Here is a 23081-nt window from a genome sequence, read left to right as displayed (position 1 = left end):
TTCTCACAAGTTAATGAAAGCAAGCAGTTAATCTGAGGATCTTTTGGTTTGTTTTTTCCTCTTAGCTCCTCAGAGTATATTTGGGGGCAAACTAAACTTTTTTTCCCCTCTGAGTGATGAGAACTTGTGTGGCTTAGCATTATAAGAAGAGAGGATTGTTAGGTACTGTTCTGTAATTTGTCCTATATTATCATATATATAATGGAATTGTATAGATGATTCCAAGGGGAACTGTGATGAGAAAATTGCTTTTAACAAGGGACTCCTTGTTGCCTATTGTATATTGATTTAATTCCTGTTAAGGGTTATCCTGTTAAATAAACTCAAGCAACTGGTGTTGCCTGACAGAGGGTAGAGGATTTAGAACTAGAAAGATTTTCATTTTGCCACCCCTGTCATTTAGGTGAATTATTTAACTTCTGAGTCTGTTTTCTTTTCTACTGAATGAATATATAATTATATATATATACACATTATTATCTCCTTGGGTTTAATATCTAATTTTATGCTATATATCTGCATTACTCATTAACTCATTCTTACAGGGTCAAAAGCAGGTTTACATGCTAGATACTTGATAGTTTTAAAAAAAAATGAGTACTTTCTCAAAAAGGAATGTTTCATTTAATTCAGTACTTATTCAGTAATTCAGTGATTATATATTACTGTCTTCTTGGCACTGATTTGATGCTGGAGATCAGCAGTGAATAAAACAGATAACAGTTAATGCATTTATTGAGTACTTGATGCAACATTCCACAGTCAGACATTAAAAAAATTATACATGTGAGGAGGTTTTTGAAAATGTACCTATACGGGATTGTGAGAACATATAGTAAAAGGCTTTAAAAACTTGTTATTTTAAAGATAAAGATTATATATGTGTTTGACTTTTTTGGGAGCTGAAATGCAAAGGTTACTCTAAAAATATTTTATTTGGTAGTTCACAGCTATCTTTACCAACTAATGTGTGTTTTTTGCAGATTTTTAATTTTCACATATACTTTCTTTTACTGATAATCATGTTGTTTATATAATTTCATTAGGAACTATTTTAATTATATCTAATATTGAGATAAACATGTTTATATTATATATATCTAGGCTCCATTTCTCAACTAAATTATTGCCTCTTCTAAAATTTATTTTTGTATCCCAGCATCTAGTGCCTTGCATAATAAGTGTAGGCATTTATTAAATATTTGTTGAATAAATAACATTTGTTTGTGAAATTGAACTCTCTTAAGTGCTTTGGATCTTCAAAACTCTTGAGCACCACTCGAAGTCAAAGGTGGTATCAGAATATTTTATAATATTGTTAGCTCTTTCTCTTAAGTTACTTTGTGATCCTTGCCTTGGTGATTGTGAAAGGGAGAAAGAAGTAACTTACTGGTATTTTGGTAGGTATGTGTTTAGTTTGCATACCTGTAACAAGAATTCTCCAAATATTTCACCAGCTCTAATTTTTATACGCAGGTATATTTACCTAGAATTACTATATTTCTGAGTGGCTTACCTTACTTTTCAATAGGTAATATTGATTTCTTCCCTGTTTTTCTTAAATAAGCAGGATTGCTTCTCGGTGGAGGGGGAAGATTTGAGGCATGATTTTGAACGCTTACAACTGGCCATGGAAATGGTAGGATTTCTTCCCAAGACACGAAGACAGTGAGTTTGTTTACTGTATTCTTATACCTTTGGTAGAGAACAAAATCACAATGTGTGTTTCACAAGTTCCTCTTCCTTGGTCCTTTGAAAGAATTTTCTAACAAATATTCCAAATCTAATACCTCCTTCTTCCTTGTTAAGCAGTGATTTGAAAATTTATTTTTCTAAAAGACTTGGTTTGAATTGCTTTTTTAATTATAAATTCTTTGAGAATCTCTTGAAAGTTGGAGCTCTTCTTCCTGTAAACTGTGCGTCCATAAATGTTTGCATATAGTTGCAGGAGTTCATGGTGCTCCTGAAGTCTGTCCATAGACTTTACTTAGAAACTTGCTTTATGACACTATTTTTATAGCTTCTTAATTTCTGTATCATTGATCTCTAATCTTATTAAGGCATGCATACCTATCAGTAAAATATAATTTTCACTCTCTAAATTAATGTCTGTATTATTATGCTAAACATATATATATATTAATTTATTTATTCTTATTTTTTATTAACATATAATGTATTATTTGCTCCAGGGGTATAGGTCTGTGAATCACCAGGCTTACACAATTTACAGCATTCACCATAGCACATACCCTCCCCAATGTCCATCATCCAGCCACCCCATGCCTCCCACCTCCTCCCCTCCAGCAATCCTCAGTTTGTTTCCTGAGGAGTCTCTTAGGATGCTAAACATATTTCATTATAAACAAAATAGAAATGTAAAAAGGTTGAGATAAAAATGAAGCAAGTTATATTTAAAATAAAACAAGCTGTTTAAAATTAAAGCCTGATGATTGGTATGAAAGAGCACACGTATTGCAGTGAGCACTGGGTGTTATATGCAAACAATCATGGAACAGTATATCAAAAACTAATGAAGTACTGTATGGTTACTAACATAACATAACATAATAAAAAAATTAGTAAAATTAAAGACACAAATAACCTTGACTGTCACCAGAAAAAAATAGTAACAGAACTGTTTTTGGGGGAAGGGAATTAGTTATTTCAGATCTGATTATATTGTCAACTTTTAATGTCATACTAAAAGTAGAATAACAGCTGTGCTATTTTCTTGTTTGTGATTACTCTGAATCTGGAATTCAGATTATTTACCAAACTTTTTTTTTTTTTTTAATTTATTTGACAGAGAGAGATCAAAAGTAGGCAGAGCAGCAGGCGGGAGCAGGGGTAGAGGGAGGAGAAGCAGGCTCCCTGGTGAGCAGAGAGCCCCATGTGGGAATCCATCCCAGGACCCTGAGACCATGACCCGAGCTGAAGGCAGAGGCTTAACCCACTGAGCCACCCAGGCGCCCCTACCAAACTTTTTTTGAAAGATAAATTAAGGGAGGCCTGGGTGGCTCAGTTGGTTAAGTTAAGCACTGCCTTAGGCTCAGGTCATGATCCCAGGGTCCTGGGTCCTTGTTCAGTGAGGAGCCTGCTTCTCCTTCTTCCCGCATTTTCCCGTGCTTGGGCGTGTGCGCATGCTCTCTCTCTCTCTCTGACAAATAAATAAAATCTTTAAAAAGAAAAAAAGAAAAGTTTATACCAAATGTAAATATCCAAGCCCATTTAATTGGTCACATAAACTTCAATTCACTAAAAGTTAATGAGTAAATGAGCGTAACTCTATAGTTCCTCCATGCTACATTACTTATATTCTTTCTTCAGCATACCTCCTGTACCTCATGTGACACACCTGATTGTCTATATATTAAATAATAGTGAAACATAATTTCATTTTTTTAGATAAAATAAGTTGGAAATAAAATGTATTGCTCATACATCCAAGGGTTGTGTGTCCTTTATACTTTCTGATACCAGTGTATCCCATATTGGAAACCACTGGAAAATATGTGTAATATATTTGGTAACCTGGCCTGTAATTTGACCTTTCTGTATTTTTTAGATATTATCATCAGATATTCCCTAACACAAGTTTTGTGTTTTAGCTAGACTGATAGGATCCTCTAAAACATTATATTGTATTCTGAATGTCTGGTATTTTCCCCATTCCTTGAAGGACTCATCTTCATCTCTTTTTTACTCATTGAAATAATGCCAGTTTTATTTTTGGTAACATAACATATATACTACTATTCCCCTCTCCTTTGACCATGATTGACTGTGTTAATAAATCACAACAATCTTTTCGACTGCACTCAGCTCTAACCCAGAATTTTTCTAAACACACTTGCAGGCATCCTAAAATTTGGTATGTGAATGGAAACCTGTTTGCTTTGAGTACTGTTCATATCCTTCCTTTTTATTTTTTAAAGCTTATTTATTTATTTAAGTAACTTCTACACCTAATGTGGGGTTTGAACTCGTGACCCCGAAATCAAGAATCCTACACTCTTCCTACTGAGCCAGCCATGGGCCCCATGTCTTACCTTTTTAATGAAATTTTTCTTAACTGTGCATTGTGTCTACCTTAAGTATTTTAGGATACCCTGCCTTATAATATAGCGATTTTTTTGTTACTGTTTTTATTTCTTAATGCAAGATTTTACGTGTTTTGTGAATAGGGATTTTTATTCATATTTGTAACTCTTTTTTGTATTGAGTTATTACAGTATATTTGATTGTTTATTTAACATTTATTATTGTTGGAAACTAAGTATCACATATTTATGTTTGAGAAAACATTAACTTACTGATTTGTTGAATCCCAGATTCTGAAAGGATATAATTAACAACCATATAAACTCCTACTAAATATGGTGTTTAATAAGTGGCCCATGAATTTGCATTTTTATATCCTTTGGTTTCCATTAGTCTTTGTAATGATTCAATTGATACTGTGTTTCCTCTCTGATTTACCCAGAGTACTTTTATGAATTATTCCTTTAAAATTGACTTGTATTTTGTTTGAGTCATGTTAATGATTCAAACACTTAAAATTTTAAATTATTTGAAAAATTAGATCGATCAATTAGATACTGATTCAGGACCTTTGAAAGTATGGCTGTTTAGTTCCTAAAGCAATGCCTTTATTTTATTTAGAATACTTTCTAATTTTCAGAAAACACATAATTAAAATTTTATAGGTAGAACAGGTTTATCATAAGGAAATAGTTGGACAAGACACAAAGATGCATATGTGTGTGTATGTGTGTATGTCTGTGTGTGTGTGTGTGTGTGTGTGTTTCCCAGTAGGGCTTTTAGATGGAGTGTTCAGCTGTATTAAATGCTTTGGAGAGGTCAAGTAAGTTTGGAGTACCAACCCCTCTGGGCAGTCAAAAATCTGGGTGTAACTTTTGACTCCCTCAAAACTTAATAGGCTGCTGTTGACCGATAACCAAAACATAAGTAGTTGATTAAAACATATTTTGTATGTTAGATGCATTATATATATGATTCAGTCATGTCTTTTTGTGGCTTGATAGCTCATTTCTCTTTATAATACACTTTTCTTATCTGGTGGTCCTTGGTAACTTCTCTGAAATATTTTAATGGGGTTGGATGTCAGGATATGATAGTAAATAGGGAATGACAAAGTGAAGAAAAGGAGAATAAGTTAACAGTTTAATAAGCTTGTTTGTGAAGGTAAGGAGAAGACGTGGAATCTAGGATGGGTTCTTTAAGAGAAAATGAAGATATCATTTTGATAGAAAGTTCTTCTAGATCAGGTAGGAGATAAGAAATAGGCATAATAAAGTTCCTGAGTAAACTGGAGTTCATGGGATGCAAAGCACAAGAAGGGGTTTAGTTTGACGGGAAGAAGGTCATGTGTTCCTCTAAGACAGAAGGGAAGAGTGGAAGGGAGGGTCCAGTTGTAGATGTTTTATGGGAGGGGCCTGAAAATTAGGTAATTTACCCCAGTGGCCTCATACTGTTTATTTTCAAAGCATTTATCAAGGGCACTGTAGTATGATGTAGGAAACCAATTCTTAAATATAACTAATCGTAAAAAATGATCTAGGCTACTTGGTTAAGAAAATACAGATTCCAAGGCCTTTCCTTGAAAGATTCTGATTCAATAGATCTGAAATAGACAATGTAGGGAAAGGGCATTCCAAGTAGGATGAAAAGCATTTAGAAATGTATGGACTTTGAAACACTGTATAGATTCAGGCAATAGCAAATCCTCTTCAAACTATGTCCAGTGGTACAGTACTGAAAGTAAGGTTCTATAAAGCACTTTGCACAGTGCCTGACATAGTACACATGAAATTTAGTTATTATAGTTATTATTCCCATATTTTTTATTTTTACTTTTTTTTAAATGAAAAGCATATTTTTTATTTTTATGAAGATTAAATATGTTTGTACTGGTTAATTTGCTTGATTAGAATTTTGCAGTGAAATAAGTTTGGAGACTGCACATAAATGAGCTATAATTTATGGTTTTATTTTCACAGGATTTTCTCTCTTCTCTCAGCAATACTACATTTGGGTAATATCTGTTATAAAAAGAAGACATACCGGGATGACTCCATAGATATCTGTAATCCTGAAGTTCTGCCCATTGTCTCAGAATTATTAGAAGTAAGTGATTATATTTTCACTTGTCATTTCTCAAATACTGTAACTTCTCACTTTTAATTTTGTGTCATTATTTGACTAGGTGTAAATGGGCTAAGGCTTTTTATTAATAGTGTTCTCCAAAAGATGGAATTTTTGCTCTCGATTGTGCCAGAATCTTTGGAAGGCTTGGTTTTTCTTGCTTGCCTCCCTTTGGCCTGGATATCCACAATCCCTCAATTTGCTGGATAGGATCAGTTTTTCACTCTAGACTGTATGATAGTCTAAGACATTAATAGTTTTTCTCCTTCTGTATTTGAGATTTCTTCTCATACTAAGATTTTGGTTAGATTATTTATCTGAAGATGGGGTATCTGGATGAGTGGAGAGAAAAAGGTACTAATTTGTTTCTTCATGTCTAAGTAAGAGCCAGAGGTCTTCATCTCCTCCCGTGCTTCTTCCTATAATCAAGATCTTTATTACCTTATTCTTTCTTCTGGGAGTGATGATTTCTAATGTTTTCCCAGCTCACTTGTCGGATTCATCTCGAAAGGGGCATCATTTTTTATAGGCCTTCTCCTCTCACAGAGCAAGAAAATATATGTGTGTTTACTAACCTGTGTATATTCACATACTACAAATGTTTTTATATATGCATCTATAGCTATATAAAGATAAACATGAGGTCCTACTGATGTTCCTAACTAATACATTATCACATGTATCATTCTAGCCTTCTCTCCTTATCTATAAACTCCCTTTTTAACAGTGAGGAAGCTATCTTTTTCTTTATCTCTTTACGTCCTTTTTTCTGTTCATTTACTTAATTATTCAATTTAGTATTCAGTTGACCCTTGAACAATCCAGGGGCTAGGAGTACCAACCTCCCTGGGCAGTCAAAAATCTGGGTGTAACTTTTGACTCCCCAAAAACTTAATAGGCTATTGTTGACCAGCCGCCTTATTGATAACATAAATAGTTGATTAAAACATATTTTGTATGTTAGATGCATTATATATATGATTCAGTCATATCTTTTTGTGGCTTGATAGCTCATTTCTCTTTATTGCTGGGTAGTATGACATTGTGTGGCTGTACCATAGTTTGTTTATTCATTCGCCTATTGAAAGACATCTTGGTTTTTTCCATTTTATTTGCAGTTATGAGTAGCCTGCTTTTTTTCCGTCAAGTATTACTTATCTTTCAAATCTTGATTCATTTGCCACTTTAATAGGGTTTAACCTTATTAAATGATCTAAACTGACTCCATCAGGGTAGAACATTTGTGTCTACTTAGCATAATTTAATTTTGATTCTGTAGCACAAAGTTAATTGTTTACTGAGTTTGTGTCCTTTATAAGGCGACAGTGCTCTTTGAGAGCAATAGATGCCTCTTTTTTATTTATCTAACCTTACAGTGCTTATTATTTTGCACATGCCTGGGTGTTGCTTTATTAACTTTAATGAAATGAGTTAGTCTGGCAGACAGGGCAGGAGAAGGGGATACATTAAATTGAAACTAGACTCACTTGCTGGAAAGAAGTTCTACCAGGATGTGGATGGAATGTGGTATCTGAAGGTGGTAATTTTGAAGGTCATGAGGATCAGGGAACAGTCGGTATTTCAGTCAGGCATTTTAGGTGATATTTTAGTCAACAGAAACACTTGGTATTGTGGTAATAATAGTGCATTGTAGCTAGTGGTTTTACTTACAAGTTCAGGCATTCAGCAGGTACCAAGGCTTCTGATCTTGGTGCAGTATTCCTTCTTTGGTTAGAGCTGGTAAGAGCAATTCAGGTAATTCTAAAAGGAGCCAAGTATTGATGAAAAAGGAGAAATCCTGTTCTGAGAAATGGGCTTACCTGTGTCAAAGTTTGACTATATCAACAATATGATTTGATACCATATCTTACTTTTGAACCTAAGCTTCTTAACTTCCTTCTTTAAAAAAAAAAAAAAACAAAAACAAAACCGGGGTGCCTGGTGGTTCAGTGGGTTGGGCCTCTGCCTTCGGCTTGGGTCATGATCTCAGGGTCCTGGGATCCAGCCCCGCATCGGGCTCTCTGCTCAGCAGAGAGCCTGCTTCCCCCTCTCTCTATGCCTGCCTCTCTGCCTACTTGTGATCTCTCTCTGTGTGTCTAATAAATAAAATAAAATCTTAAAAAAAAAAAACAACCATTTTGTTTATTTGAGGGAGAGAGAACACATGAGTTGGGGGGTGGGGCAGAGTGAGAGAGAATCCTAAGCAAATTCCCTGCTGAGCAAAATGCCCATTTGTGGGGCTTGATCCCACATCCCTGAGATCGTGACCTGAGCTGAAATCAAGAGTCGGATGCTTAACTGATTGAGCTAGCCAGGCACCCCTTAAGTTCCTTCTTGTTATGTTTAGTCTGCGCTAGTAGGAATGGAGGTTTGATAATACGTAGGAAGAAGTTATCTTCAAAGTTGAGGAGCTAGACAAGTAACTGATAGGACCTATACAATAGTATCCTGCTTGTATTTAGTTCCCAGAAATTATTTTTTTTAAATGATTTCCTAAACAAACTCAGGGTTTCTAGGGGGTGGTGGGGGAATAGGGTAGCTGGGTGATGGACATTTAGGAGGACATGTGATGTAATGAACACTGGGTATTATAGAAGACTCATGAATCACTGACCTCTACCTTTGAAACTAATAATACATTGTATGTTAATTGAATTTAAGTAAAAAATTTAAAAAAATGATTTCCTGTTATTGATTAAAATTGGTAATAATAATTGCAACCTTAAGGCTTTTGTTGAGATGGAGTTCAGATACAAGCAATAACTGGTTTAACTAAAATGTAAACTCTTTAGTTAAGATTTAATTCCTCTCCTCAAAGTGATTCAGTTCAATGATAAATATAGATTTAGTTTTTAAGAACAAATGTTTCTGAAATTATTTTTCCAATTATTTTTATAATTTTGTAGTTACCTCAGGCAGCAATGAATATTTTGAATATTCTGTTTACTGAATTCTATTTGAGATATATACTTGTGAAATTATTGAAAGATGAACAAGCTCCAGTACATTAATTGTGGGTAATTGTGGAGCATATTTTTGTTGCATGTTTTGGAGTATATTAGAACTATTAGAACCATCATTATCAAAAACTGAACCATCATTCAGTTTTTAACAGATTTATATATTTTGAATATATTTTAACATCTGTTGAAACAATATAAAGAATGGGTTTTTAACACATATATCATTTTCTTAATTAAATTAGTATGAGAAACATTGTAGACTTAGATATTGAACTCATTCCTCGTTATTTTGTGTTAATAAAGTTTATTTTTTTTATTTTAAAAGTCATATATGTACAACTAAGGACATTGGGAAATTATAGAGGTAGTTGATTAAGTATCATGAATTCAGTAATATTTTCTTCAGGATGTTTATCAAAGATAAGCAAGATTAGTATGTTTTGTATGTAGATCTGTGTATGATCATTATTAGGTTTTAGTGCCAGCATTTAGCCAGTTCTTTAAAAGGAATTGGGTAGTTTTTTATCCTTTCAAATTTTTTTCTGCCATTTAGAGAAGAATCATTAACAAAGAATAGTATGTTCCTTAAAGATTTGAGATCAACCCTATGATCAACTATATTTGATGTCTTTCCAGAAGTTTGTTTTGTATTAACTAATTTTTTTTGGATTTTCAAGTCTGGGGGTGCCTGGGTGGCTGAGTCATTAGATATCTGCCCATGGCTCGGGTCATGATCCCAGCATCCTGGGATCGAGCTCCGTGTTGGGATCCCTACCTGCGTCTCCCTTTCCAGCTCCCCAATGCTTGTGTTTCTCTCTCATTGTCTCTCTCTGTCAAATAAATAAATAAAATCTTTAAAAAAAAAAAAAAGGATTCAAGTCTGACTTGTGTTCATTTTGATGATTTGTGTTTATCTAGGAAATTATGTGATTAAATGTTTACAATTTATTTTTTGGCATTCTTTGTAAATACTGTGTTAATGTTTAAAACCTTTTTCTCTATGGTGTTGACTTTGTATTTCTTAATGTTTGTGTTTCTTAATTTTTGTGATTTAGTGAGAATTGTCTTTCATTTTTTATATTCAAGTAATTGGCTTTTAGATTTATTCTACCATTTTACTTAGTATGTCTTAATTTTTGTTTTAACGTATTTCCTTCTTCATTTTTCTTTTAAATTATGAATTATTCTCAGTATACAGTATATATAGAAAACAATATAATAAACACCTGTGTACTCACAACTCCACTCATGTAATAAAATATTGCATGTAATTGTATCTCACTTTGTACTCTGCTACCCTAGAAGAAAACATTGTTATGAGTTTGGTGTTTATCATTCTCATTCTTGTTTTTCTATTTTCAAAATAGGTAGATGTTTATATAAGAATATATAGCTTTCTATATATTTTCATACTTGTTTCATGAATGTTTTACTGTATCATTCTAAACTTGACTTTTTCATTCTGTACTGTGTTTTTGAGATTTTTCAATACTGATTTAAATATGCTACATGATTCTTTTTAGTTGTTTCTAAAATTTCATTATATGAGTAAAACATAATTTATCTTTCTTAGTGGGGATTGAGGTAATTTGTAATTTCTCATTTATTGGTAGTACTATGATAGGCATTTTTGTACATAAGTCTTTGTGGACATGTGTGAAAATTATTCTAGAGTATAGTCCAAGGAGTATAGGTTTGGGTTGGTATACACACAGACATAAATGTACTGATATTGATGGATTACTCTCTCTAGTGGTTGTACCAGTTTATACAAGTGTATGGAAGTGACTTTTGCTCCACGTGGTTGCCAGCTTGTATTTGTTTATTCCTTTAAAAAAATGTCGAGTCTACTGCATAGATCATTTGTTTTTAAATACTCACTTTTTTTTTTTTTTTGCTTTATTTAATTTTTTTTTTTTTATAATTTTATTTTTTATAAACATATATATATATATATATATTTTTCCCCCCAGGGGTACAGGTCTGTGAATCTCCACGTTTACAAACTTCACAGCACTCACCATAGCACATACCCTACCCAATGTCCATAACCCCCCCCCAACACCCCTCTGCCCAGCAACCCTCAGTTTGTTTTGTGAGATTAAGAGTCACTTATGGTTTGTCTCCCTCCCAATCCCAACTTGTTTCATTTACTCTTCTCCTACCACATTAACCCCCCATGTTGCATCTCCTCTCCCTCATATCAGGGAGATCATGCTTAGCGAATTAAATACTCACTTTTAATAATAATTGCTTAACCTCAACAATATAACAGTGTTTTTTTTTTATCACATAAGTTTTTTCTTAGTTTTCTTGGTTTTGTCATATTTGTGTAATCTGGTATTATTTAATTTTGTTTCTCAAAATATTTTATTTATTTATTTATTTATTTATTTATTTATTTTAAAGATTGTATTTATTTATTTGACAGAGATCACAAGTAGGCAGAGAGGCAGTCAGAGAGAGAGGAAGGGAAGCAGGCTCCCTGCCAAGCAGGGAGCCCGATGCAGGGCTCGATCCCAGGACCCTGGAATCATGACCTGAGCCAAAGGCAGAGGCTTTTACCCCACTGAGCCACCCAGGCACCCCAAAATATTTAAAAATATATGCGAAAGCTTGAGGTCTTATATTTAAACTTCGGCTATTTATTTTTAGTTTTACTGCAGTTTGTAAAGGTAATGTTCCTCAAATTTTTTCCAATTTGTTTTGAATTTGAAGATTGAGTAGTGAATGCTACTCATGTAGTAGTGAATGAGAAGGTATATTTCGGTGCCATTGTATTTTAAAAAATGATTGATCTGTCATGAATTGCTGGTGACAGGGTAATGTTTCACTTGTTGTGTAACTCAATTTCTCCTTTATAATTGAATCTTTTTTGCTTGATATACTTCATATCATATTATCTACTTAAAATTTTATCAGTGTTATATCTTTATTTGTTTGGATGCTTTTATAAAATTCCCTTGTTTTACCATTTCATGACCCTCAGCATGGCAAAAGTCAGTAGCATGATAATAACAAGTATATTCAAGGTTTGAAGAAATAGGAATGCTCAGGGCTGATCAGAGAGCAGATTGGTGAGAACTATGTTTAGTAGTTTGGCAATATCCTTTAAAGATGACAGTGTATATGCTATAACCTAGTAATTCCACTTTTAGATTTGTACTTCAGAGAAATTCTTGAACTCATATGCAAGAATATTCAGTTTATTTCCTAATAGTGCACAAGGGCAAATAGTGTAAATGCCTACACATAGAATAATAGATTACACACTGCCGTAATTTATATACTGGGAACTTATATAGTAGTTAAAATAAATAAGCTTGATCTAAATTATCAATGTAGTTAAATCTCAAAAACACATGGGCAATATGATTCCATACAGATAAGAGTTAAATACACTTGGCAGTATAATGTATAATGTATACATTATAACGCAGTATATATATATGTATATGTATATATGTATATATATAATGCAGTATATTATATAATACAGTATAATGTAGTGTTTACAAATATATCTAATATATATATATAAGATATGTATAAAAACCCAAACTGAGATGATAACATATCAAATTCATCATGGCATTTACCTCTAGAGGGAATGAGAACAAAGGAAGCATCATCTTTATTTTAAAATAACATGTGTAAATAAATATAAAACATCTGAAACATAAATAAATACTCATGGTAATGTTCCTGGAATTAAAGAAGTAGTGTCACTTTTTAATCTTTGCTAGTTGTGGGATTATGGTTGATCATCTTAAAATGTTTTTTTGCACTATTCTATATTTTCTGTATTTCACACAAAGAAACCTGTTTCTCCATTATGATCAGAAAGAAAACTTTAAAAAGACCCATCTGTCCTACGTACCCTCTCTTTTTTGGGGGGGGGGCGGTGGGAAATAGGGTGAGTGGAATGTTTGACTTTCACCTTGACCAGTATTTAAATGATTAAATGTATTGTCTTTGTTTTTTTCTATTGTATATTTATTAATCTCATTACACATTTTTTCTTTATTTGGATTGTCAATAAATAATTCAGCTCATTGTCATAAATCTTATACACTGAATTTTTTTTTTTCTGTTGTTTAGGTTAAAGAAGAGATGCTATTTGAAGCGTTAGTTACAAGGAAGACTGTGACAGTGGGAGAAAAGCTTATCTTGCCATATAAGCTGGCAGAGGTATGAATAGATTTTCTTGAGATCAGAGTACTCTGAACAGTTTTAGAAGTTTGAATTTGTGCTCTTTCTTTTAACAGAATGAAAATAACAACAACAGAGTGTTGATTGAAATATTTTCTGGGTCCTTGAAATTCAGTTATGAATTTTCCATCAACTTGAAAACTTAAAGTTGAATATGATTTTAAGCAGTAGGCATGCATTTTTCTTCTGAGATCTTAATCGTTGTATTGTTTTATATTATTAATATGGGGTGAACAGGTAGTAGATGGATTTACAAATGAGCAGTGTTTGATCAAGTTGATTATTTCTTCTTCAGGCAATTTCTTACATTCCAGAATGTCATACTCTTCTGGTTCGTTTTCTCATTGTTAGATACTCATTTGTAATTCTTTCTGTTTGCCCTTTTCCACCTGACCTCTAAAAAATGTAGTTCTCTGGTGCATAGTCTTTGTCTTTTCTTCTCTGTATTCCTTAGCTAGATTGCTAGATTATCTCACATAGTCCCATTGCTTTAAGTATCATCTGTATACTGAGGCTTCCAGGTGAGATTTATTGCTGTCATTGCCATTTTTATTATTATTATTATATACTACTCAGGTGTATAAGAATGGGAAAATTAATGAAAAGCCTACTGTTCTGAAGTGTAATTTAATGACAGTGATGAGAAATCAAACTATGACAGTTATTACAAAAATAGGACAGGAATGTGAGATTAGAAGAAACAGGGGTGGGGAAATAGTGTAGAACTGTAGAGAATGCTTTTTAGGCTGACACTGATCCATTTATCCTATTTTTGGGGTTCTTGCTGCCATCAAGTCTACATTTCTTCATTATGTCCCGAGTCTTATGACATAATCTCCAAATTTGAGCGCTCCTTTCTAAACAACAAAAAAAGCCAAACCTTTTAAAAAGTTTTGCCCTTCTTTTACATAAAGTTTCAGTACTTTTATATTTTCTTTCATAACTTTTTTTTTAAAGACTTTATTTATTTATTTGACAGACAGAGATCACAAGTAGGCAGAGAGGCAGGCAGAGAGAGGGGGTTAAGCAGGTTCCCTGCTGAGCAGAGAGCTGGATGGTGGGGGCTCGATCCCAGACCCTGGGACCATGACCCGGGCCAAAGGCAGAGGCTTTAACCCACCGAGCCACCCAGGCGCCCTCATAACTTTTTTCAATATAAAATATTGAAAATATTAAAATATTATAAAATATAAAATACCTGGGGTGCCTGGGTGGCACAGTCGGTTAAGTATCCGACTCTTGGTTTTGGCTCAGGTCATGATCTCAGAATTGTGAGATCAAGGCCCGTGTCAGTCTCCGCTGGGCAACGTGGAGCCTGCTTGAGATTCTCTCCCTTTGCCCCTTCCCTCTTCTGCTCTCTCTTAAAAAAAAAAAAAAAATTCCTAGGGCACGTAGGTGGCTGAGTGGGTTAAGCCTCTGCCTTTGGCTTAGGTCATGATCTCAGGGTCATCAGGCTCTCTGCTCACAGGGAGCCTACTTTCCCCTCTCTCTCTGCTTGCTGCTCTGCCTACTTGTGATCTCTCTGTCAAATAAATAAAATCTGTAGAAAAAATTCCTTATGTTTATTTACATTTTTAACTTTAAATTCAACTTGCTGTGATGATTTTTATAGATCCTCATTTATTTTTGTTTACATCTATTTGGTGTATTTATTTATTTTGTGTAGTAAATATTTGAAAATCTTCTTTGTGTTCAGAAATGTTCGAGGCATTAGAGGTAAAATAAGGAGCAGTCCTTAAGGATTTTAATATTTTCTGAAGAGCAATGGAAGAGTCTTAAAAAGTTTTAAGCAGAAAAGGTGTCTTATATTTTTATTTTTAAGGGATCACTCTCACATCAGTGTAAGGAATCAGAGGAGAGTGTATTGGTTTTCTATAATTGTGTAACAAACATAGTGACTTAATATTTTCTGACACTTTCCATGGATCAGTCTGGGCAAAGATTTATTGGGTCCTCTGCTCAGGGTTTCACCAGGCTGAAGTCAAGATGTCTGAAGAGGCTGTGATCTCATCTGATACTAAGCATCCTCTTCCTTGTTCATCCAGGTTGTTGATAGGATTCAGTTCCTTGCAGTTATAGGATTGGCAGCCCTTATTTCTTGTTGACTGTCCAGGCCCGTGCTCAGCAGAGTCTGCTTGTGGTCTAGTATACAACATGGCAGTTTGCTTCTTCAAAGGCCAGCAAGGGACTCTCTGATGGAAAGGCTCAGTCTCTTTTAAGAGATTTCTCTGATTAAGTCAGCCCAGGATAATTTTCCTCTGGTGAATTAAAAAAAATCAGCTGATTTTGGGCCATAATTACATCTTTTAAATCCCTTTGTCATGTAAGATAAGAAGTTACTGGAGTGAAATTCATCATATTTATAGTCCTGCCCACACTTAATAGGGGGGGTCATACAGAACATATATACCAGGGAATGGGAATCTTGGTGACCATTCTTAGGCTTCTAACATAGAGGACAAGCGTGAATGTGGAAAGATGAGTTTAGAGGCCATGTTAGTACTCCTGAATAGAGGGAGGTTGGCTGCTTTGTCTAGAATAGTGACAAATTGATAGGGAGGAATGGGTGTATTTAAAAAGAGAGACATTTAGGGGTGCCTGGGTGGCTCAGTGGGTTAAGCCTCTGCCTTCAGCTCAGGTCATGATCTTAGGGTCCTGGGATCGAGCCCTGTGTCGGGCTCTCTGCTCAGCAGGGAGCCTGCTTACCCCTCTCTCTCTGCCTGCCTCTCTGCATACGTGATCTCTCTCTGTCAAATAAATAAATAAAATCTTTAAAAAAAAAAAGAGAGAGAGAAATATTTAGATGGTAAAATCAACAGAATCTGGCAATGGTTTGCTTACTGGGAAGCAAGAAGAAAGAAGGAAATACTAAGGATAAATCCTAATTTTCTGACTCACACAACTTTAAGAGTATTGATACCATTCATTGAGATAGGAAACAGTGAGATCTTTTTTGGGTGGGAAAATGTTAATTGGTATTTGGGTTTACTGAGATTAAGCTGTGATAGGACCACATTTCAGAGAAAAGAGGCCAAAATATAATATTGGGAGTTAACGAAGTAAATAAGTATTATATTGGCATATTTTGGTATATCTGGATTCTGTCTGACTGGTACTTTATGAAAATAGTGTTAATGTAAACCAGATAGGTAGCTCATAGTTTTTAATTTAATGTGAAGATCTGTCTTTTGACTAAAAAATTCAGCCCATTTGTATTTTTTATGCTACTGTGATTTCTTTTTCTGTGTTTGTTTTATGCTTGTGTATTTAGTTTTAAAATCTTTTACTTTTGCTGAACTAGACCAGTTTGTATTCATTCTTCCCTCTGGAGGAAAATAGAATAGTTGGTCTCTCTATATATTTTATGATTGATTTTTTGAGTTTTAAAGATACTTTGTTGATTACTTGCCTAAATATAGAATTCTAGGGTTACATTCCTTTTTCTCTCAGAAGTTGTGAACATTTTCCAATTAAAGTTTCTGGTGATGAAGATAGAGAATTTGATAGCATCTTCTCTTTCCTGTGTAAGTAATGGTTTAGGTAGTTATTTTTGGTTTAGAAACTTGGAGCTTTTGTGTTTTTATTCACTGGAATTCAGAAATTCATCATTCGTGTGGTAGATTCTAGTATTATCTACATTTTACAAATGTATAAGCTGTAGCTTAAGAGTTTAAGTATCTTGGGCCAAGATTACAATACCTAGAATAAGTAGAAGAACTAGGATTGGAAGACAGCCTAGCTTTTAATCATTATTCTCTATTTCCTCTAAACTTTAGGACAGATATATAAATATGTACCTGAATATAAAGCTTCAAAATAAATCCCTTGACAGTAAATATATAAGTCATTAGGACTTGAATTCTCTAAGTGGTAGGGCTCAATTCTCTAAAATACATCCCCCTCCTTTTTTCGGTTGTAGTACTTTCTAAATGTTGATTTTTTTTTTAAACTAATAAATTTTATGTTTTAGAACAATTTCAGATTTATAGAAATGTTAAGCAGATAGTACAGAGTGTTTCCATAAACTGGGAAATGCTTGACGTGAGGTGAAAAAAGAAATTTTATTACTCCATAATGAAAGAATTATTACTCTATCTGGGGATGGAGAAATCCTTGAAGTTATGGTGGATGACAAGCTTGAGACAACCAGAATGTAACTGTGGTGGTATTATGATTATTTTTTAAGAGTCGAGCTAGGATTCCACAGATAACTGATTCCTGTTTGCCAACAGATTTATTCCTCTGCCTGGAATAGTCTTCCCCACTTTTGCTGTCAAGTTTGATTTGTTTGTAAATCTCCTATTACACCTTCTTTACTAGGTAAAATGTATACCCTAATTTTCAGATACTGTTTTGAACTGAGTGACCTATATTTTGTTTTCCTTACCTTTTAGCCTAGATTAGAGTTGAGACTAGATTAATGATTATGGGTGTATGGAAAACTTCAGTTATAGGCTATTTAAATTGAGAGAAAATTAAATTTCTAATTCAGGATAGTAAGCTCTCTTTATTGGTTGAAAGCAAAATACACTTTGTTATAGTATCTTGGGTTAGTGCCATTTTCATTTGTTCTCCCACCCTTTTCTTTTTTTTTTTTCAGGCTGTGACAGTGAGGAATTCCATGGCTAAATCTTTATATAGTGCCCTGTTTGACTGGATAGTTTTTCGGATTAATCATGCACTTCTGAATAGTAAAGATTTGGAGCAAAATACAAAGGTAGACATATGTTGGATTATTATATATTTTTCCTGGAAATTTTTAAAATAAAATAATACATGATATTTAAAAACACAGAATTATATAGAGTAATAAGTAAAAATTACCTTTTATCTGTATTCCCTGATGTTTCCCTTCTTATGTATGTTATTACCCTGATATTTAGGGAAACTGTTGTTCTATATGTTTTTCTAGACCTTTTCCTTATGTACATTTCTATGGGTGTACATCAGAATTGCTTTTAAAATTAAAAATAGAATTATGTTATCTGTATTGTTTCTACCTTGTATCTTTTTTTCTTTTTTACCTGATATGTCTTGAAATAGGTCTGGACCTCATTATTTTTAATAACTTTGTAGTATATAGCATGCCTGTATACCATAAATTTCCCCATTAAAAATATATTACATTTGTTTTATTGTTATAAATGATGATGTAACAAATATTATTTGTGTACATTTCTTTAGGATAAAATCCTCAAAATGAATTGCTGGATTTAAGAATATATACATTTTAGAATTTTGTTAGCTACTGCTAAATTGCTTTTCAGAAAAGACTGCACTTCCACTGGTAGTGTATGAAAATGCCTATTTCCTTACACCTTTACTCACATTGGATATTATCAGTCTTTTCATCTACTAATCTGAGTAAGAGGACTATCCCATTTTATTGTCCTTTTTTTCAGTGATAGATAAAAGTCAAGTATTTCCCATGTTTTTTCATCATTTCATTATATATTCTGCTATTTTTCTGTTGTTTATTTTGTCTTTTTGTTACTTCTTTCTTGGAGTTACTGTGGTTATTGCAGAGATTCATAGTTTGATAAATATTGCATGTATTTTCTCTTGACTTTTAAGATTTGTTTATGTTGTGTTTTAGGGCCCATATATTTTAAATTTTTGTGCAGTTAATTCTGCCATTCTTTCCCTTTGTTTTCCTTTTTTTTAAATATTGTGTTATGTTAATCACCATACAGTATATCATTAGTTTTTGATATAGTGTTCCATGATTCATTGTTTACGTATAGCATAACTGTAGTACTCACTGCAATCTGTGCCCTCCTTGATACCCATCACCAGACTCATCCATCCCCCCACCACCCCTCCCTTCTAAAACCCTCTGTTTGTTTCTTCCTTTATTTTCCTGGGTTTTATTTGTTTTTCTTATGTTGGAAGCCCTCTTTCAGCCCAAGATTGTAAAAACATTTATTCTCATAATTTAATTTTTTCTATTTGGGTTTTTTCCCCCATTGGAATTTATTTATTTATTTAAGATTTTGTTTTTAAGTAATCTCTTACATTCAGTGTGGGGCTTGAATTCACAACTCTGAGGTCAAGAGTCACATGCTCCACTTATTGTGCCAGCCAGGCGCCTCTGGAATTTATTTCTTAATAAGACAGATTTTAGATAATTAAATAAGTTCAAATCCATTTTTCCCAGCAACTTTTTATGGAATAGTCTGCATCTTTAGGGTGATTAAAATATGTAATCTTTATTACTTAATCCTCCTGTCTTAAATGTAAAATGGTTCTAATATTATTTTTTTATGGTTTGATTAAGCCTACAGTTAGAAAATTGCAATAGAAATCTAATTTACCAAATGGTCTTATTTTTGAAGGTCATTACTTGTACTGTTTTCATAAGGGCTTAGAATTAGCAGAATCAATTAAAGGAAATGCTCTTTTTTTATTTTTAAAGATTTATTTATTTGAGAGAGAGAAAGAGTGCAGGTGCGAGCAGGGGCAAGAGGGAGAGAGTCTCAAGCAGACTCCCAGCTGAGTGCAGAGCCCCCACATGGGGCTAAATCCTGTTATCCATGAGCTCATGACCTGAGCCAAAATCCTGAGTCAGAGGCTTAACTGACTGAGCCACCCAGGTGCCCCAAAGAAAACACTGTTAATGGAGATGTTAAAAAAATATCTTCTCTTGGGGTACCTGGTTGGCTTAGTCAGTTGGGCAGCCGACTCTTGGTTTCAGCTTGGGTCTTGGTCTTGGGGTCCTGGGATTGAGCCCTGTTTGAGGCTCCATGGTCCACAGTTCCTCTGCTTGAGGATTCTTTCTCTCTCCCTCTGCCCCTCTCCTTCCACCTCCTCCCTGCTTGTGCTCTCCCTCTCTCTCTCAAATAAAAAAATCTTAAAAAAAAAAAAACAAACTCCTAGTATTTATTACTCATTATATTAGTTTGCCCAGTATCTCTCTTAGTAATAGTGGAGAAAGATTGTTTTCATTTAACTAAAATTGTCATGTAACTATTTTAAGAATGAGGTGAGGTGGTGAGAAGAATGCTGGCTTGGTGATATTAGAGCTGAATCCTTATTATCCATAGTAAGAAGTTAGAATATAGTTTGTAGAGGCAAAATATCAAGACATAGAAGAACAAGCATTTGTATGCTATATTGTACTGTTTTATACCAAATAGGTAAAAGATTTGAGTGTTGGCCTTAGGGAGCAGAAACTGACAAAGAAGAAGGGATTGTTGTTTTTTGTTATAATTTTTTAGAACTATTTGTACAGTTTTTTAAAAAATAAAAAAAAAATTGGGGCACCTGGTGGCTCAGTCATTTGAGCATCTTACTCTTGGTTTTAGCTCTGGTCACGATCTCATGATTTGGGATCAAGCCCTGAGTCAGGCTCCACGCTCAGCAGGGAATATGCTTGAGGATTAATCCCTCTGCCCCTTCCCCACTCTCTCTTTCTCGAAAATAAATAAATCGTTAAAAAGATTGCTTTAAAAATTGGAGAAACCCACATATTCTGATATCTGGTTTCATACTTGGCTTGCACAAGGGTGATTAAACATACTAGTTTAGCTTGGTTTGTAAAGCAGAATTCTTTGGGGTATAGAAATGAAAATAGGAAAACTTGCATGGTGTTCTTTGCATAACCTGGAATACACTAGAAAAACCTAGCTTTAGGTTATTTTTTACTTCCCCATAAGGTGATTCTTTCTATTTCTTTGTCTCTTGGAATTTAGGGATCTCTGAGATTGAGATAACAGGCCACTAACTCTGCTTTGAACATTTTTGTAAATAGTGTATTACATGTGTTAAAATTTTAGATGTGTTTTTATAATTGGGATAAAAAGAAAAAGGTGAACATAAAACTAAAATGGTTTTTATTTTGTGGAATATTTTGGTTGAACACTGCCTCCCCAAAATTTCCTGTCCACTGTCATAGAAGAACTTTGAGCATTTTGTTACCTATATTGTGGATATTATTTGTGAAATAAATTTGAGGATCATTTTTTTTTTTAAAGATTTTATTTATTTATTTGACAGACAGAGATCACGAGTAGGCAGAGAGAGAGGAGGAAGCAGGCACCCCGCTGAGCAGAGAGCCCGATGTGGGGCTTGATCCCAGGACCCTGGAATCATGACCTGAGCTGAAGGCAGAGGCTTTAACCCACTGAGCCACACAGGCGCCCCTGAGGATCATTTTTTAACCATCATAAATTTTTTCCTGTTTTACAGACTTTGTCCATTGGTGTTCTTGATATTTTTGGGTTTGAAGATTATGAAAATAACAGCTTTGAACAGTTCTGTATTAATTTTGCTAATGAACGTTTACAACACTACTTCAATCAGCATATTTTTAAATTGGAGCAAGTGAGTACTTAAATGCATGTATGCTTCCCCCCTGCCTTGTTTCACCCACTTATCTTCACACACATATATACATATATAAATTTTGAGTCATAATTACAAGCATTTTAAATCTTATACTTCCATGAAGATACTAGAGTCTTCATGTCCATGTTAGCAAATGAAAAATCAGAGCATAGTTTTTGAGCCATACAATATGGGGTTTCCTTCCCCCCCCACCCCCCGCAGACTTCAGGTAGATTCAAAAATACGTGCTTGCTTGAGTCCACCTTTGAATGAAAAGATGCATGAGCTTGGTTTGGGTTTCTGTTGGTGATTTTTAATTGCTACCATGTTTTTGGTCACTGTATATAATGCTAAATATGCTTGTTTGATTGTTTTGGTCTCTTAATCCAGTTAATTGCTTTGGTGTCTTCTTTATCTGTGGGATAGAGGAGTTTTTAGCAGAATCTTGAATCAATTTATAGTACAGATATAGGGAATAGGTTGGTGTGGAGAGACCGAAATGGGTAACTAGATATTTCTTGGGAGAAGCTCAGATTGATTTAGAGTCGGAAGAGTGAGGCATCAGTTTCCATGAGAATGCTTACGGTAAATGCAGGGTCAGTGAAAACATGGGCTCCTCCTCCAAGCCAAGTTTCAAGTTAGTAACAAGTTGAGATTGTAGCGCACAATTTCAGTTTGTATAGGAGGATATAAACATTTCTCGCAAGGGAAATGGTGAAGAAATGCAATGAACAGGAGGATCAAAACAGGTCTACAAAACAAACAAAAACATCTTTCTAATCACTGGGGCTTGTTGCCCTCTGTCCTACCTTTAAGTACATCAGTTTCGCTTAAAGGGTTATGAGGACTGATTAACAGTAGCACAGGCAGCACTAGTTTTGGCCATCTTGATAATGCTTAAAATGTTTAACACATAACTTTTTAGCTAGACCCTCTGATGGAGCTATTAAAAGATAGGTAATACTATTTGTTATAATATTAGCTAACATTTATGTAGTACTTACTATTTATTAGGCAGGTGCTATTTTTATTCTAGTTTTACAGATGATACCTAAAGTCAGTATTCAGACTAAGCTTAAAACTCTGGCTCCATAGTTTTTGCTTTTACCCAAAAGCTGGGCTGGGTTTGGTCTACTTGACTCATTCTGGTGTTCTTTTAGCTAGATCATGCTAAACTGGTATTTTTTTTTATCTCTTGCAAATGGATATATATATGTACTGGAGGATTGGAGAAATGCATTTTGTTGACTGTGTGCTGTGTTTTACAAAGAAAAGGTATTCTCTGACTATTTCTGAAATTATTTTTACCTTTTCTAGAAGTGTTGATTAGACATTGAGAAGCCATAAGAGATACTTTGCCTAAAACATGTATAAAAAATAAAACCTTGCAGTTTATGGAAAATCTGTTCAGAA

General features: G+C 34.0%; 1 protein-coding gene across 12 annotated transcripts in view; it reads left to right on the top strand.

Moving 5' to 3' along the window:
* Positions 1-23081, top strand: part of MYO9A (myosin IXA) — a 305854-nt gene that overhangs the window by 103936 nt on the left and 178837 nt on the right. For all 12 annotated transcript variants that reach the window (XM_032864954.1, XM_032864953.1, XM_032864959.1 and 9 more), the window contains 5 exons: positions 1571-1668; positions 6024-6150; positions 13233-13322; positions 17944-18060; positions 21531-21665. In XM_032864954.1, coding sequence (XP_032720845.1) covers positions 1571-1668; positions 6024-6150; positions 13233-13322; positions 17944-18060; positions 21531-21665 — 567 coding nt within the window. The remainder of the gene's footprint in view (positions 1-1570; positions 1669-6023; positions 6151-13232; positions 13323-17943; positions 18061-21530; positions 21666-23081) is intronic.

Source organism: Lontra canadensis, unplaced genomic scaffold (assembly GCF_010015895.1).
Source record: "Lontra canadensis isolate GAN:19392208 unplaced genomic scaffold, GSC_riverotter_1.0 scaffold28, whole genome shotgun sequence".
Classification (NCBI taxonomy): Eukaryota; Metazoa; Chordata; class Mammalia; order Carnivora; family Mustelidae; genus Lontra; species Lontra canadensis.
This window is presented reverse-complemented; position numbering and strand designations above follow the sequence as displayed.